Raw genomic sequence first — 17,003 nt, forward strand, 5'->3', positions numbered from 1 at the left:
ACTAGGGTGTAGATCATTACTGATGTGCCCATATTCTTGAAATCTGAAGAGGCATCATCAATATTATTGGCAATTTTTTCTCCTCCTTAAGATAATCAGAGTTTTAAAAGACTCTTCATCTCTACATATGCTTTAAAAACGGTTGTGGATAGTACTAAGCTTTAAAAAAAAGTTAAGATTTCTATTATGTTCTTTACACTGTTGAATGTCCATAATCTTTCCCCATTCCCTAAATTGGTTGTTTTTGCCTTAGAGACTTCTTTATTAAGACTGTATTCTATTTTTAGGAATAACTGTGGAAGTAGGATACTGAGCGCAGGTCATCCCAAATTGCTGTTAACCATGGATAGAAAATGGGTTTGATGTAATTTTGTATTTAGGATGATTTGGGAACAAAGTTGCCTGCTGCAGCTTCCATCACAAAGTACAAAAGCACTGTAGTAGTCACTTTTAAAGTCACTAAACATCATTTTTAATACCTGATGAAAAATGGTCCTAAGGTTAAAATATTCTGCTACAGTTTTCTGTTTCTTAACTCTCAATTTTAGAGTAGCCCATTTGTTCTCATGGGCTCTATCTCCTACCTCCCTCCTTTTCCCTTACAGTCTCCTTTCTCAGCCAGTTCTTCTACCATACATTCCAGACTTGGAATCCATGGCCTCTGTCCTCTCCTTTGCTATCGCTCAGTCTTGTTCTGAATGACTGGACTGTGTGGTTTCAAAAAAACAAATGTTTTCACTAATTTGTAGTAATTTTCTCTTCATAAATGGCATGGTTTTCTTTGCTCCAGTCATTCTTCAAATTCAAGAGCATGGAATATCTTTCCATTTCTTTTTAAACTCATCTTCAGTTTCCCTTGTCAATCTTTTATAGTTCTCAGCATGTAAGTCTTTTACTTACTAGGTTAGGTTCATTTCTAAGTATTTTATTCTTTCTGATATAATTTTAAAAGGGATTTTTTTACTCTTCTAATATTTTATTGTTAATGTAAAGAAATGTAACCAATTTCTGTATGCTAGCCTTGTACCCTGCTACCTTGCTAAATTTGTTTATCAGTTCTAGTAGCTTTTGTGTGGTTTCTTTAGAGTTTTCTGTATATAATAAGTACTGTACCCTGTTATCTGCATAGAATGACAATTTTATAGCTTCCAATTAGGATACTTTTTTTTCTTGTATGATTGCTATGACGAGGAATCCCAATACTATATTGAATACAAATGGTCAGGGTGGGCATTGTTCCAGATATTAGTGGGCCTTGTTCCAGATATTAGTGGGAAGGCTTTTGATTTTTCACCATTGACTATTATGTTGGCTGTAGGTTTGTCATAAGTACCTTTTATTATGTTGAGATGTGTTCCTTCTAGTTCCACTTCAGTAAGAGTTTTTATAATGATGCTGTATTTTATCAAATGCTTTTTGTGCATCTATTGAGATGATTATGTGTTTTTTTTCCCCCTTCACTTCTGTTGTTGATGTGGTATATCATACTAATTTAATATGTTGGACCATTCTTGTGCTCCTGGGGTGAATCTAACTTGGTCATTGTATATGATCCTTTCTATGTGTTGCTGAATTTGGTTGCTAATATTTTGTTGAGAAGTTTTGCATCTATATTCAAAGAGATACTGGCCTACAGTTTTCATTTTTGGTAGTGCCTTTCTCTGGTTTTGGTATCAGGGTGATGGAATGACTTTGGGAGTGCTCCTTCCTCTTCAGTCTTTTGGAAGAATTTGAGAAGGACCTGTGTAAGCTCTTGGTACATTTGTTAGAATTCCCCAGTGAAGCCACAGGGTCCTGGACTTTAGTTTGAAGATAGTTTTTAAGTTGCAAATTATATTTTACTTCTAGTGATAGGACTATTCAAATTATCTATTTCTTCTTGATTCAGCTTTCGTGGGCTCTGTGTTTCTAGAAATTTGTTCATTTCTTCTGGGTTGTCCAATTTGTTGACATATGACTGTTCATAGTGTTCTCTCTTGGGCTTCCCTGCTGGCTCAGATGGTAAAGAATCTGCCTGCAGTGCAGGAGACTGGGGCTTGATAGTATTCTCTTATAAATCTTTTGTGGAAGTTCTTTTGTGCTAGAATATTGTGTCTGCAAAGCTGTAACAAGAAGATACACCTCCCTCCACTGGTAATGCGAGGCCTACCCTAGATTATAATCACAAGTTTGGAAACAGATTCTACAAAGGGTAATAAGAAGGGCAACTTCATAGTAAAAGCACAGAGGTGCCTTTGATCACAGGGGCAGAGGGAAAGGCGAAACATACCAGCTAAAATGACCATGTGGGCCTACCCAGCACTATGTATCTGCCAGGTTCTCTAGGGATGCCTTTGGGGCTGAAGTCAACCAGGAAAATAGTTTTCAGACCGGCCCTGAGCTTCAAGTATCTATAAATACCTGAAGTTAATAAATGCCGAAGGTAATATAACAAAGCTGTAATTAGTAATTCAGTTTTACATTTTAATCATCTTCAAATATCTACATTGTTATGTCAAATGAATATTCAAGTTTATATTAATGCTATTTATCTTTCTCACATATTATATTTCTATTTATAACTATTTTTAAAAAGGATTCCATTAGAAAAATATAGTGATCAGGCCTAACTATTTAATCTCTCTCCACAATAACCCTGAGAAAATAGCTATGGAACAGGTACTGTGCTATGACAGTGATGGTTCATAGTGATGCCTCTCCCACCAAGGGAAATGTTAAAGTCTCCAGCATTAACACGGTTAACTCTTACATGAGGCAGGCACCCCAAGGGTTTGCTGGGGCAGGCACGCTGCAAATAACCAACGGGTCCACATTTGGTTCCCTTTGTGGTTTCCTGGTGGCTGAGTTGGTAAAGAATCTGCCTGCACAGAAGATAGGATAAGTGAGGTGGAAGATAGAATGGTGGAAATAAATGAAGCAGAGAGGAAAAAAGAAAAAAGAATCAAAATAAATGAGGACAACCTCAGAGACCTCTGGGACAATGTGAAACGCCCCAACATTCAAATCATAGGAGTCCCAGAAGAAGAAGACAAAAAGAAAGGCCATAAGAAAATACTTGAGGAGATAATAGTTGAAAACTTCCCTAAAATGGAGAAGGAAATAGCCACCCAAGTCCAAGAAACCCATAGAGTCCCAAACAGGATAAACCCAAGTCCCAAGGTGAAACACCCCAAGACACATATTAATCAAATTAACAAAGATCAAGCACAAAGAGAAAATATTAAAAGCAGCAAGGGAGAAACAACAAATAACACACAAAGGGATTCCCATAAGGATAACAGCTGATCTTTCAGTAGAAACTCTTCAGGCCAGAAGGGAATGGCAGGACATACTTGAAGTAATGAAAGAGAATAACCTACAACCCAGATTACTCTACCCAGCAAGGATCTCATTCAAATATGAAGGAAAAATCAAAAGTTTTACAGACAAGCAAAAGCTGAAAGAATTCAGCACCACCAAACCAGCTCTTCAACAAATGCTAAAGGATCTTCTCTAGACAGGAAACACAGAAAGGTTGTATAAACGCGAACCCAAAACAACAAAGTAAATGGCAACAGGACCATACCTATCAATAATTACCTTAAATGTAAATGGGTTGAATGCCCCAACCAAAAGACAAAGACTGGCTGAATGGATACAAAAGCAAGACCCTTATATATGCTGTCTACAAGAGACCCACCTCAAAACAAGGGACACATACAGACTGAAATTGAAGGGTTGGAAAAAGATATTCCACGCAAATAGAGACCAAAAGAAAGCAGGAGTCACAATACCCATATCAGGTAAAATAGACCTTGAAATAAAGGACATGAAAAGAGACAGAGAAGGACACTACATAATAATCAAATGATCAATCCAAGAAGAAGATATAACAGTTAAAATATATATGCACCCAACATAGGAGCACCACAATATGTAAGGCAAATGCTAACAAATATGAAAGGGGAAATTAACAGTAACACAATAATAGTGGGAGACCTTTATACCCCACTCACACCTATGGATAGATCAACTAAACAGAAAATTAGCAAGGAAACACAAACCTTAAATGATACAATGGACCAGTTAGACCTAATTGATATCTATAGGACATTCACCCCAAAACAATGAATTTCACCTTTTTCTCAAGTGCACACGGAAACTTCTCCAGGATAGATCACATCCTGGGCCATAAATCTAGCCTTAATAAATTCAAAAAAATTGAAATCATTTCAAGCATCTTTTCTGATCACAATGCAGTAAGATTAGATGTAAACTACAGGAAAAAAAACTATTAAAAACACAAACATATGGAGGCTAAACAACACACTTCTGAATAACCAACAAATCACAGAAGAAATAAAAAAAATCAAAATATGCACAGAAACAAATGAAAATGAAAACAAAACCCAAAACCTATGGGATTCAGTAAAAGCAGTGCTAAGGGGAAGGTTCATAGCAATACAAGCTTACTTCAAGAAACAAGAGAAAAATCAAATAAATAACCTAACTTTACACCTAAAGCAACTAGAAAAAGAAGAAATGAAGAACCCCAGGGTTAGTAGAAGGAAAGAAATCATAAAAATTAGGGCAGAAATAAATGAAAGAGAAACAAAGGAGACTATAGCAAAAATCAACAAAACTAAAAGCTGGTTCTTTGAGAAGATAAATAAAATAGACAAACTATTAGCCAGACTCATCAAGAAAAAAAGGGAGAACCAAATAAACAAAATTAGAAATGAAAATGGAGAAATCACAACAGACAACACAGAAATACACAGGATCATAAGAGACTACTATCAGCAACTATATGCCAATAAAATGGACAACTTTGAGGAAATGGACAAATTCTTAGAAAAGTATAACTTTCCAAAATTGAACCAGGAAGAAATAGAAAATCTTAACAGACCCATCACAAGCACGGCAATTGAAACTGTAATCAGAAATCTTCCAACAAAATCCCAGGACCTGATGGCTTCACAGGTGAATTCTACCAAATATTTAGAAAGGAGCTAACACCTATCCTACTCAAACTCTTCCAGAAACTTGCAGAAGAAGGTAAACTTACAAACTCATTCTATGAGGCCACCATCACCCTAATACCAAAACCAGACAAAGATGCCACAAAAAAAGAAAACTACAGGCCAATATCACTGATGAACATAGATGCAAAAATCCTTAACAAAATTCTAGCAAACAGGATCCAACAACATATTAAAAAGATCATACATCATGACCAAGTGGGCTTTATCTCAGGGATGCAAGGATTCTTCAGTATTCACAAATCAATCAATGTGATACACCACATTAACAAATTGAAAGATAAAACCCATATGATTATCTCAATAGATGCAGAGAAAGCCTTTGACAAAATTCAACATCCATTTATGATAAAAAAAAACCCTCCAGAAAGCAGGTATAGAAGGAACATACCTCAACATAATAAAAGCCATATATGATAAACCCACAGCAAACATTATCCTCAGTGGTGAAAAATTGAAAGCATTTTCCCTAAACTCAGGAGCAAGACAAGGGTGCCCACTCTCACCACTACTATTCAACATAGTTTTGGAAATTTTAGCCACAAGAATCATAGAAGAAAAAGAAATAAAAGGAATCCAGATTGGAAAAGAAGAAGTAAAACTCACTGTTTGCAGAGGACATGATCCTTTACATAGAAAATCCTAAAGACATCACTAGAAAATTACTAGAGCTAATCAATGAATATAGTAAAGTTGAAAGATATAAAATTAACATACAGAAATCCCTTGCATCCCTATATACTAACAATGAGAAAACAGAAAGAGTAATTAAGGAAACAATTCCATTCACCATTGCAATGAAAAGAATAAAATACTTAGGAATAAATCTACCTAAAGAAACAAAAGACCTATATATAGAAAACTATAGGACACTGATGAAAGAAATCAAAGATGACACAAATAGATGGAGAAATATACCATGTTCTTGGATTGGAAGAATCAATATAGTGAAAATGAGTATACTACCCAAAGCAATCTATAGATTCGATGCAATCCCTATCAAGCTACCAGCGGTATTTTTCAGAGAACTAGAACAAATAATTTCAAAATTTTATGGAAATACAGAAAACCTCAAATAGTCAAAGCAATCTTGAGAAAGAAGAACGGAACTGGAGGAATTAATCTGCCTGACTTCAGACTATACTATAAAGCTACAGCCATCAAGACAGTATGGTACTGGCACAAAGACAGAAATATAGATCAGTGGAACAGAATAGAAAGCCCAGAGATAAATCCATGCACCTACGGACACCTTATCTTTGACAAAGGAGGCAAGAATATACAATGGAGAAAAGACAATCTCTTTAACAATTGGTGCTGAGAAAACTGGTCAGCCACTTGCAAAAGAATGAAACTAGAACACTTTCTAACACCATACACAAAAATGAACTCAAATTGGATTAAAGATCTAAATGGAAAACCAGAAAGTATAAAACTACTAGAGGAAAACATAGGCAAAACACTCTCTGACATAAATCACAGCAGGATCCTCTATGACCCACCTCCCAGAGTAATGGAAATAAAAGCAAAAATAAACAAATGGGACCTAATTAAACTTAAAAGCTTTTGCACAACGAAGGAAACTATAAGCAAGGTGAAAAGACAGCCTTCAGAATGGGAGAAAATAATAGCAAATGAAGCAATTGACAAAGAATTAATCTCAAAAATATACAAACAACTCTTGCAGCTCAATTCCAGAAAAACAAATGACCAAATCAAAAAATGGGCCAAAGAGCTAAATAGACATTTCTCCAGAGAAGACATACAGATGGCTAACAAACACATGAAATGATGCTCAACATCACTCATTATAAGAGAAATGCAAATCAAAACCACAATGAGGTACCATCTCACTCTGGTCAAAATGGCTGCTATCAAAAAGTCTACAAACAATAAATGCTGGAGAGGGTGTGGAGAAAAGGGAACCCTCTTTCACTGTTGGTGGGAATGCAAACTAGTACAGCCACTATGGAGAACAGTGTGGAGATTCCTTCAAAAACTGGAAATAGAACTGCCATATGACCCAGCAATCCCACTGCTGGGCAAACACACCGAGGAAACCAAAATTGAAAGAGACACACGTACCCCAAAATTCATTGCAGCACTGTTGACAGTAGCCAGGACATGGAAGCAACCTAGATGCCCATCAGCAGACGAATGGATAAGGAAGCTGTGGTACATATACACAAGAGAATATTACTCAGCTATTAAAAAGAATGCATTTGGAACCCATTATATAGAGTGAAGTAAGTCAGAAAGAAAAACACCAATACAGTATATTAACACATACGTATGGAATTTAGAAAGATGGTAACGATGACCCTATATGTGAGACAGCCAAAGAGACACAAATGTAAAGAACAGACTTTTGGACTCTGTGGGAGAAGGAGAGGGTGGGATGATTTGAAAGAATAACACTGAAACATGTATATTACCATATGTGAAATAGATCGTCAGTCCAGGTTCGATCCACGAGACAGGATGTTCAGAGCTGGTACACTGGGATGACCCTGAGGGATGGGATGGGGAGGGAGGTGGGAGGGGGGCTCAGGACGGGGGACACATGTACACCCATGGCTGATTCATGTCAATGTATGGCAAAAAACACTACAATATTGTAATTAGCCTCCAATTAAATAAATTAAAAAAAATCATCCTGCAGTGCAGGAGACCTGAGTTTGATCCCTGGGTTGGGAAGATCCCCTGTAGCAGGGAACAGATACCCACTGCAGTATTCTGGCCTGGAGAATTCCATGAACTGTGCAAGTCCATAGGGTCGCAGAGTCGGACACGACTGAGCGACTTTCACCGTTCACTTTGTCTGCTGTAGGCAGTTTCCTAAGCAGGGAGTGGAATTGCGTTTTCCAGCTCCAGAGCCAGTGGCTCCCAAGGACATCAAAAGTGTTTCATCCTTTGTAACATGAGCTTGAGTGCACAGTACACATCACATTCAAAGACTTCATACAAAAAATGTACACTCCATGAATACCAGATTAGGCAAGATATAATTAAAACTAACTTTCCTGCTTTTTGTTTTTTTTTTAAATGTAGCTTCTAGAAAATTCAAAATTACCTATGTGATTTACATTATATTTCTTTGGACAATGATAGACTTGGATAATAGATATGATTAAGCTGTCTATTGTTACCCAAAACAGTGTGATGTGAGTTTTAGTTACTTAGGAGCCTCTCTTAACCAGAACACATGATTTCCTTACAGTGAGGGATAAATGAGGCATTACTGAACTTTAACATGCTCAACATCATTATCTTTGTAAAGGTTTCATCTCAGAGCCAGAATTAAAACTGCATTTTAGGGAAAATGCATGCTTCTCTCTAGCCTTTCCCACTGGTCCTAAACTAAAATAAGGAGATATTTACTGCATATATGCAACTGCTCTATTTCTCATTTTAGAGGGAATGAAAAGTATAATGCAGATATAGAAAGGGGATTTCTGGAGTGAGACTAATTGAACATTTGAAATTTCTTTAAAGGAACCATTTTAAAGAAACAAAATCATTTTTAAGAAAGAAATCATTTCCCAGTTCAGTGACTTTTCATGTTGAAAATACATTTTTTTCATTGGTTCCAAATGGGCTGCTAGAATTTAATTTCTGTACTTAACTATGTTTACCTCTGATGCTGTCTTTTTGTCTTTCCTTGTAGGAAAAAGGGAGTTGGTGCTGGACCCACCACTCAGCAGAAAAAACCTACCAGTCCAGCAGTACAGAAGCGCTAATTATTTTCCACAAACCCATGTATCAATTTATATTTTGATTATACTAACATGCTAAGATCTACAGTAAATTCATACATCAACTATGGAAAACAGTATACAGGCTCCTCAAAAACTTAAAAATAGCACCACCCTATAATTCCACCACAGGTATATACCCAAAGGAAACAAAATCACCATATGGAAAAGATAACTGCACCTCCCTTGTGTATTGCAGAATTATTTATAATAACCGTGACATAAAAGAAATCTCAGTGTTCACTGCCAGATGGATGGGTAAATAAAACGTGAGATATATAGATTATATATATATGTATATGTATACACACACATACATGCAAGTGTATATACATACATATACATACACATACAGTGGAATACCATTCAACACAAAAAATAAGGAAAACCTGTCATTTGCAACAGTATTTATAGAACTCTAGGCATTACACTAAGTGAATCAGTCATACAGAAAGAGACAAATTCTGAATGACCTCAATGATACATGGAATCCAAAAGTATACACTCACAGGAAAAGGAACCAGATTTCTAGTTGTCAGAGGCAGGGGCTAAGGATGATGGAGGAACTGGGTGAAGGGTGTCAAAAGGTACAAAATTCGTTATAAACAAGCACTGAGCACAATGCACAGCTTGGTGACCATAATCAGCGATGCCACATTGTACAGCTGACATCCGACAGTTCCTCATTCCCAGATAAAGAGAGCTGCTGGTGCTGTGCCATGTTAAAGGACTTGCACGTTCAGATTTTTATTTGCTGGGGAAGGATGGGGGATCCGGAACCAATCCGCCTCAGATCCAAGGAATGACGGCACTGGCTAATTGCTAAGAGAGTAGATCTTAACATTTCTAATCATAAGGATGATTGGGTGTTAAGAAATGTATTGTAACTATTTCACAATGTATACATTATCAAATCAAGCTATACACCATGAACTTATACAGTGTTATATAGGCATACTTCATTTTCCTGTTCTTCACTTTGTTGCACTTTGCAGATACTGCTTTTTTTTTTTTTTTTTAACAAATTGAAGGTTTATGGCAGCCCTGTATGAACAAATTTATTGGTGCCATTTTTTCCAATAGCATTTGCTCATTTCATGTATCTGTTTCACATTTTGGTAATCCTTGCAATAATTCAAATTTTTAAAATTATTTTTCTGTTTGTGATGGTGGTCTGTGTTCAGTTATCGTTTCTGTTACTGCTATGACTCACCGAAGGCCCAGGTGGTGATTAGCAATCTTAGCGATAACTTATTTTTAGTTAAGACTTGTGCTTTTTTTGTTAGACACAAAAAACTGCACACTTAGACTGAAGGATAGCTTAATCATGAAACTGGGAAATGCAGCATTTATACTACTTGCTTTATTGAGATGCTCACTTTAACACAGTAGTCTAGAACCAAGCCCTCAATATCTCCAAGTCATGCCTGTATGTCAGTTATGTCTCGATGAAATAGAAGGAGAATAATAATCCACAAAGTTTATTCTCCAGTTTCTTTTTAGTCTCATGAATGCAACTATTAAGTCACAGTGCTAGTATTTTACTGTGGCTTGAACATACCATCCTTTACACTTTTCTGAAACATGTAGGAATTTGGAATTGAACATTGTGTGTGTTTTCCCTCAAATAACAGTTGAACTTATAGGGCAAGTCAATACAGCATCCCTGGTAGTATTAGGTGAAGAAATTTTTTAAAAATAAAACCTCCAAACTCAGAGAAATATAATTCAAAATGAAACTGCATTTTATTTCTTAAAGAAAGTGAATTTGAAAGGATTTTTGTTCAAAGATGAATGCTGATTATTGAGTAATTATTTAACACCATCAAAATGTATTTTATATGTTTATCATAAAAAGCCTTTAGAAATATATGTACACTACTTCAGCCCTTAGACAGGAAAAAAGGACAACACTGCAGATTTGGAATCTGAACAAGTTTGACTTCCTTAACTAAGCATATTGCTGGAAAATATGCTTAGGGTAGTAGGGTAAAATTCTGTGTTTAAAAATTATTTGTAACTTCCTGATGATTTAGAAAAGCAATAAAATTTATGTCTGGCATTTGTTCTTCACCCTTTTAATAACAATAAACCAGTCTAAGAAATCAAAAAGAATTCAGCATCAGTTTCAGGCTTCTGTGAACAGAGGGCTCCGACTCTAGCAGGAATGCCAAAGTGAGCACGGCGGGCTTGACGTTTTCTTAACAAGGAATTCCACTCTTTAAAAGAATAGGAATCCAGTCTAAATTTTGGCTATAGGTGGTTTTCTCTCCCCACTTTAACAAAGGAGATGTCTGTCTTTAAACACGTTACGTGAACGTCAGCAGTCTGCAGGGCCGCATCAGATAACCTCAAGTTGCATGAGTCTTTGTGGGCTCCTCACCTCATCTATGAAGGGCAGAGTGAAAATGAAGCCCCGTATTTCAGAAAAGCAGACTTTGCGGATTTGCTGTACATCATACAATGGAATGTGGAGAAGGAAATGGCAATCCACTGCTGTGTTCTTGCCTGGAGAATTCCAGGGACAGGGGAGCCTGGCGGGCTAGAGTCCATGGCATTGCAAGAGTCGGACACGACTGAGCGTGCATGCCTGCAGTGGGATGGGAAGAGAAAGCAGTGCAGGTGGCTCTGGACACGCGGGTGGGATGGATCCTGGCCCTCTCCTCTGTCCTCACACCAGCGGCCAAAGAGGATGACCTCTGCTCTAACTCAGATTGTGTTTCAGACTTTTATAGGTAGCAGCATAAACTGGGCCAAAGAAATGTCGCCTTGAGAAGGGCATAAACGAGAACTTAGGAGTGGGCCCGAGTAAATATTGCTTTTCTCCTTAGGGACATATCTGAGGTCCTTCCCTTTGTCATCTCTGGTGAGGCACTGTAGGTAGGTAAGTTTGAGCAGAAATAAACAGCGTTTCTGAAATAAATACAGAGTTGAAGTTTCACTATAACCATTTTCACATCCTTTTCAAGAATGGAGCACTTGCTTAGAAGCAAGGGGTGACTGTATGATTTATCTTTTTAACCCTGACTGAGGAATTTTTCAAACAAAAGTTTTATGCTAATCAAAATAAACTGACTTTTATAGTTGTTTCTTTTATAAGTGAGATTGATATATGTATATAAATTATGTTCTATTTGTCAATTACCTAAATATATGGTGGAACTTTTATCTAGGAAAGTTTGATTAAATGACAGGGCTAACATGTATTTGAGTTCAAAGGTGTATTAAAACTGCAAGAAAGTATCCCCAGCGGTCTAATGTCTGTGTATTGTTCATTTTTTTTGAGGATTGAATCTTCAAGTCTATTTAAAAAATAAAGTGTCATTTTGGAGAAGTTACATTTGGAATGGTGCATTGATTTCCAGTGTGTTTTAACTCAAATAAGAGTATGCTTCTAATGGGACCCACCTTCTCTAAACATCCCCCCCCCACCCAGTCGCCACTGCTGCCCCTCGCATCTCAGAGTCTGCAGTATGTTCAGGCTTCTCTTCTCCCAGCAGGTCCTGGGCCTCTCCTGCCCAGAGGTGTTCAGTCCCACCACATTACCTACAGCATGAAGTTCAAGTTTCTTTCGTGATACTCGAAGACTTTGAACCACTAAATCCCAGCTTTTCGCTCCCAAGCCGCCTCTTTCTGCTGCTCTTCAGATAACCTGCTCCCAGTCCAGCTAGACCATCTGCTCCCTGCTCTCTGTGGAAATCCTAGTTCACCGTTGTCCGAAGCGCCTCGTCTCCTGCCTGACCCTGAGCATCTTTTAAGGCACAGCTCACGGAGTGCGCTCCACGCAGCACTTCCGCAATTCTACCCAGCTCTCATAGTCTTTGTGATCACCCGGCCTTGAGAGAACCACATTTAAGTGTCTAAGAACACGTGTTTAGTAGAAGACCTATCTTCCACATCACGTTATTGCATGCGTATAGCTGAGTAAAATCCCAAGTTCCAACCATGAAAGCATAGCATGTTTCTGTATAGAACTAATAATGGAATTTGTTTCAAATTCTGTAAAAAAAAAAATAATGCTTTTTGGGCAGATTTGAATCTCATTGCTATACTATGACATCCATCCTCAGTCTTTCTGAACCACAGCTGTGCACTGGAATATCCTAGGAATTTTTACTAATGCCTGGATCCCACCCCTCAGAGATTTGTCATGTCCTTGACCTGTAGTGTGACCTAAGCATCATTATAAGCTTCCCAAGTGATTATAATATATAGTTAAGTGTGAGAATGTCATTAGTGGTTTTCAAGTCCCAGAGTCCACTTCTGCATATGAACTTATAAAGACATATGGTAAATTATTATAATTACAAAATATAACTGTGGTTTTGCAATTCAGCTTATTAAAGAAATAAAAAAAAATCTGAAACTTGAATAAAATCTTGTTTCCTGGCTAACCAAAGGAGACTATCTGTGGTTTAAAAAGCAAAACAAAATAAAACAGAAGCAATCTTTCTACACATCCACACTGGATGAACATTAGTTTGGCTATAATTTTAAAATGTGCTTTATCAATTTTTTTCTTTAACTTCAGACTACTATAGTATATTTTTTAAGTTGGCATTAAATACACAGGGAGTTCTTTTAAAGTGAATAATAAAAGTCCTATACAAGAATTCTGAAGACAGCTGGGGTAGGCAGGAATTTAAATTTAAATTGTTGAAGAACATTCTAGGTCTAAGGAAAATAGGCAAATCTGGCATTCTAAAACTTTTTAATTCTTGGCAATATTGTAACCAAGAATGAATAATTTTGTATACTAAAAATGTATATATTTGTACTCAAGAGAAGAATTTAACATAGTCTATTAACTTCCAGAAATATTGCAAAATTGAGTGAGGGCACACACATTTTTTTTTCATAACCTGCATGGCTTTCATCATTTTCCAGGCTCATCCATTCAGAAAAAGCCTACCCTAGAATGGTCAGGCTTTATAATCTTAGCGCTGCTGCCCTCCTGTGGACTATTAAGGCATCTGACAGTCCCTTTCTTACATTGGTCAGATTTCCATCATTGAGGATTCCCAGAAGCTATTTTTTATTTTGTTTTAATTAACTAGCTATTTTCTGCTTGCTTTCTAGGAAATTAACTTTTGAAAAGAGGCTAACATCTGTGTGGTCAATCAACTGTTTTTCCTTCACTCTGGCTTAAAAATCTAAAGAAAGTGACCAAATTGCCTTAAGTATGAATCACACTGAGAAAGGAACCGCCCTGATTCCTGACTTGCTAGCCACACCCAACTGCACAAAAAAACAAACTTGTTTGGGGTAGTAAACTCATATTAGCTGGGCATCAAACTTAGGCACTCAGTCTTTTTTATTGTTCAGCTCTCACATCCATACATGACTACTGGAAAAACCGTAGCTTTGACTAGACGGAACTTTGGTTGGCAAAGTAATGTCTCTGCTTTTTAATATGCTGTCTAGGTTGGTTGTAACTTTCCTTCCAAGGAGTAAGCATCTTTTAATTTCATAGCTGCAGTCACCATCTGCAGTGATTTTGGAGCCCCAAAAATATAAAGTCTGCCACTGTTTCCACTGTTTCTCCATCTATTTGCCATGAAGTGATGGGACCGGATGCCATGATCTTTGTTTTCTGAATGTTGAGCTTTAAACCAACTTTTTCACTCTCCTCTTTCACTTTCATCAAGAGGCTTTTTAGTTCATCTTCACTTCCTGCCATAAGGGTGGTGTCATCTGCATATCTGAGGTTATTGATATTTCTCCTGGCAATCTTGATTCCAGCTTGTGCTTCTTCCAGCCCAGCGTTTCTCATGATGTACTCTGCATATAAGTTAAATAAGCAGGGTGACAATATACAGCCTTGACGTACTCCTTTTCCTATTTGGAAACAGTCTGTTGTTCCATGTCCAGTTCTAACTGTTGCTTCCTGACCTGCATACAGATTTCTCAGGAGGCAGGTCAGGTGGTCTGGTATTCCCATCTCCTTTAGAATTTTCCACAGTTTATTGTGATCCACAGTCAAAGACTTTGGCATAGTCAATAAAGCAGAAATAGATGTTTTTCTGGAACTCTCTTGCTTTTTTGATGATCCAACGGATGTTGGCAATTTGATCTCTGATACCTCAGCCTTTCTAAAACCAGCTGGAACATCTGGATGTTCACAGTCCACGTATTATTGAAGCCTAGCTTGGAGAATTTTGAGCATTACTTTACTAGTGTGTGAGATGAGTGCAATTGTGTGGGTAGTTTGAGCATTCTTTGGCATTGCCTTTCTTTGGGATTGGAATGAAACCTGACCTTTTCCAGTCCTATGGGCACTCCTGAGTTTTCCAAATTTCCTGACATATTGAGTGTGGCACTTTCAGAGCATCATCTTTCAGGATTTGAAATAGCTCAACTGGAATTCCATCACCTCCACTAGCTTCGTTCTTAGTGATGCTTCCTAAGATCCACTTGACTTCACATTCCAGGATGTCTGGAATCACCTTCGTGATTATGTGGGTCATGAAGATCTTTTTCGTACAGTTCTTCTGTGTATTCTTGCCACCTCCTCTGAATATCTTCTCCTTCTGTTAGGTCCATACCATTTCTGTCCTTTATTGAGCCCATCTTTGCATGAAATGTTCCCTTGGTATCTCTAATTTTTTTGAAGAGATCTCTAGTCTTTCCCATTCTATTGTTTTCCTCTGTTTCTTTGCATTGATCATGAGAAAGGCTTTCTTATCTCTCCTCGCTAGTCTTTGGAACTTTGCATTCAAATGGGTGTATCTTTCCTCCTCTCCTTTGCTTTTTGCTTCTCTTCTTTTCACAGCTATTTGTAAGGCCTTCTCAGACAGACATTTTCTTTTTCTTGGGATGGTCTTGCTCCCTGTCTCCTGTATAATGTCACGAACCTCTGTCTGTAGTTCATCAGGCACTCTGTCTATCTGATCTAGTCCCTTAAATCTATTTCTCACTTCCACTGTATAATCATTAGTGATTTGATTTAGGTCATACCTGAATGGCCTAGTGGTTTTCCCTACTTTCTTCAATTTAAGTTTGAATTTGGCAATAAGGTGGAGAAGGTAATGGCACCCCACTCCAGTACTCTTGCCTGGAAAATCCCATGGACGGAGGAGCCTGGTAGGCTGCAGTCCTTGGGGTTGCTAAGAGTTGGACACAACTGAGCGACTTCACTTTCACTTTTCACTTTCATGCATTGGAGAAGGAAATGGCAACCCACTCCAGTGTTCTTGCCTGGAGAATCCCAGGGATGGGAGAGCCTGGTGGGCTGCCATCTATGGGGTCGCACATTGTTGGACACAACTGAAGCTACTTAGCAGCAGCAGCAGTTGGCAGTAAGGACTTCATGATCTGAGCCACAGTCAGCTCCCAGTCTTGCTTTTGCTGACTATACAGAGCTTCTCCATCTTTGGCTGCAAAGAATATAATCAATCTGATTTTGGTGTTGACCATCTGGTGATGTCCATGTGTAGAGTCTTCTCTTGTGTTGTTGGAAGCGGGTGTTTGCTATGACCAGTGCGTTCTCTTGGCGGAATTCTGTTAGCCTTTTCCCTGCTTCATTGTGTACTCCAAGGCCAAATTTGCCTGTTACTCCAGGTGTCTCTTGACTTCCTACTTTTGCATTTCAGCCCCCTATATTTAAAAGGACATCATTTTGGGGGTGTTAATTCCAGAAGGTCTTGTAGGTCTTCATAAAACTGTTCCACTTCAGCTTCTTCAGCATTACTGATTGGGGCATAGACTTGGATTACCGTGATATTGAATGGTTTGCCTTGGAAACAGAGATCATTCTGTCATTTTTGAGTTTGTTGGGGTTCTGTATTTCCTTGTGTTCCATACACTATTTGTGAAGGATGTCTAACAATCTCCAGAGGTATCTGAGTCCTAATGCCTGCAAACTGGGAATGTTTTCTTATAACTAAAAAAAAAAAGGTCTTTGAAGAAAAGATCTTGGATGGGGAGATTATCCCCCCAAGGTGGGGCCCTAAATGTAACCATGTTTAATCCTCACAAGAAGAATGCAGGGGGAGACCTGAGTACAGCAGAAAGACAGTGAGACCGCCGAGGCAGCGTGCCAGGGTGCTGGCTTGGAGTTCGCAGGAGGGGGCGGCAAGCCAAAGCATGCAGCTCTGCAAACTGAAAAAGGCGAGGAAACAGATTTCCTACCAGTACATCCTGGGGGGACTGTGGCTCTGCCTGTAACCTGATCTCACACTCCGACCTCCAGAACTCAAAGAACACAGATGCATTGTTTTAAACAGCA

At 38.0% G+C, this 17,003-nt stretch overlaps 1 protein-coding gene across 3 annotated transcripts in view; it reads left to right on the forward strand.

The window, feature by feature from the left end:
• The window catches only part of LOC110148106 (membrane cofactor protein-like), a 100,164-nt gene extending 88,060 nt beyond the window's left edge, over positions 1-12,104 (forward strand). For all 3 annotated transcript variants that reach the window (XM_070473851.1, XM_020910006.2, XM_070473850.1), the window contains one exon: positions 8,689-12,104. In XM_070473851.1, coding sequence (XP_070329952.1) covers positions 8,689-8,761 — 73 coding nt within the window. In that variant the 3' untranslated portion in view covers positions 8,762-12,104. The remainder of the gene's footprint in view (positions 1-8,688) is intronic.
• The last annotated feature ends 4,899 nt before the right edge of the window (positions 12,105-17,003 follow it).

Source organism: Odocoileus virginianus, chromosome 11, assembly GCF_023699985.2.
Source record: "Odocoileus virginianus isolate 20LAN1187 ecotype Illinois chromosome 11, Ovbor_1.2, whole genome shotgun sequence".
NCBI classification, from domain to species: Eukaryota; Metazoa; Chordata; class Mammalia; order Artiodactyla; family Cervidae; genus Odocoileus; species Odocoileus virginianus.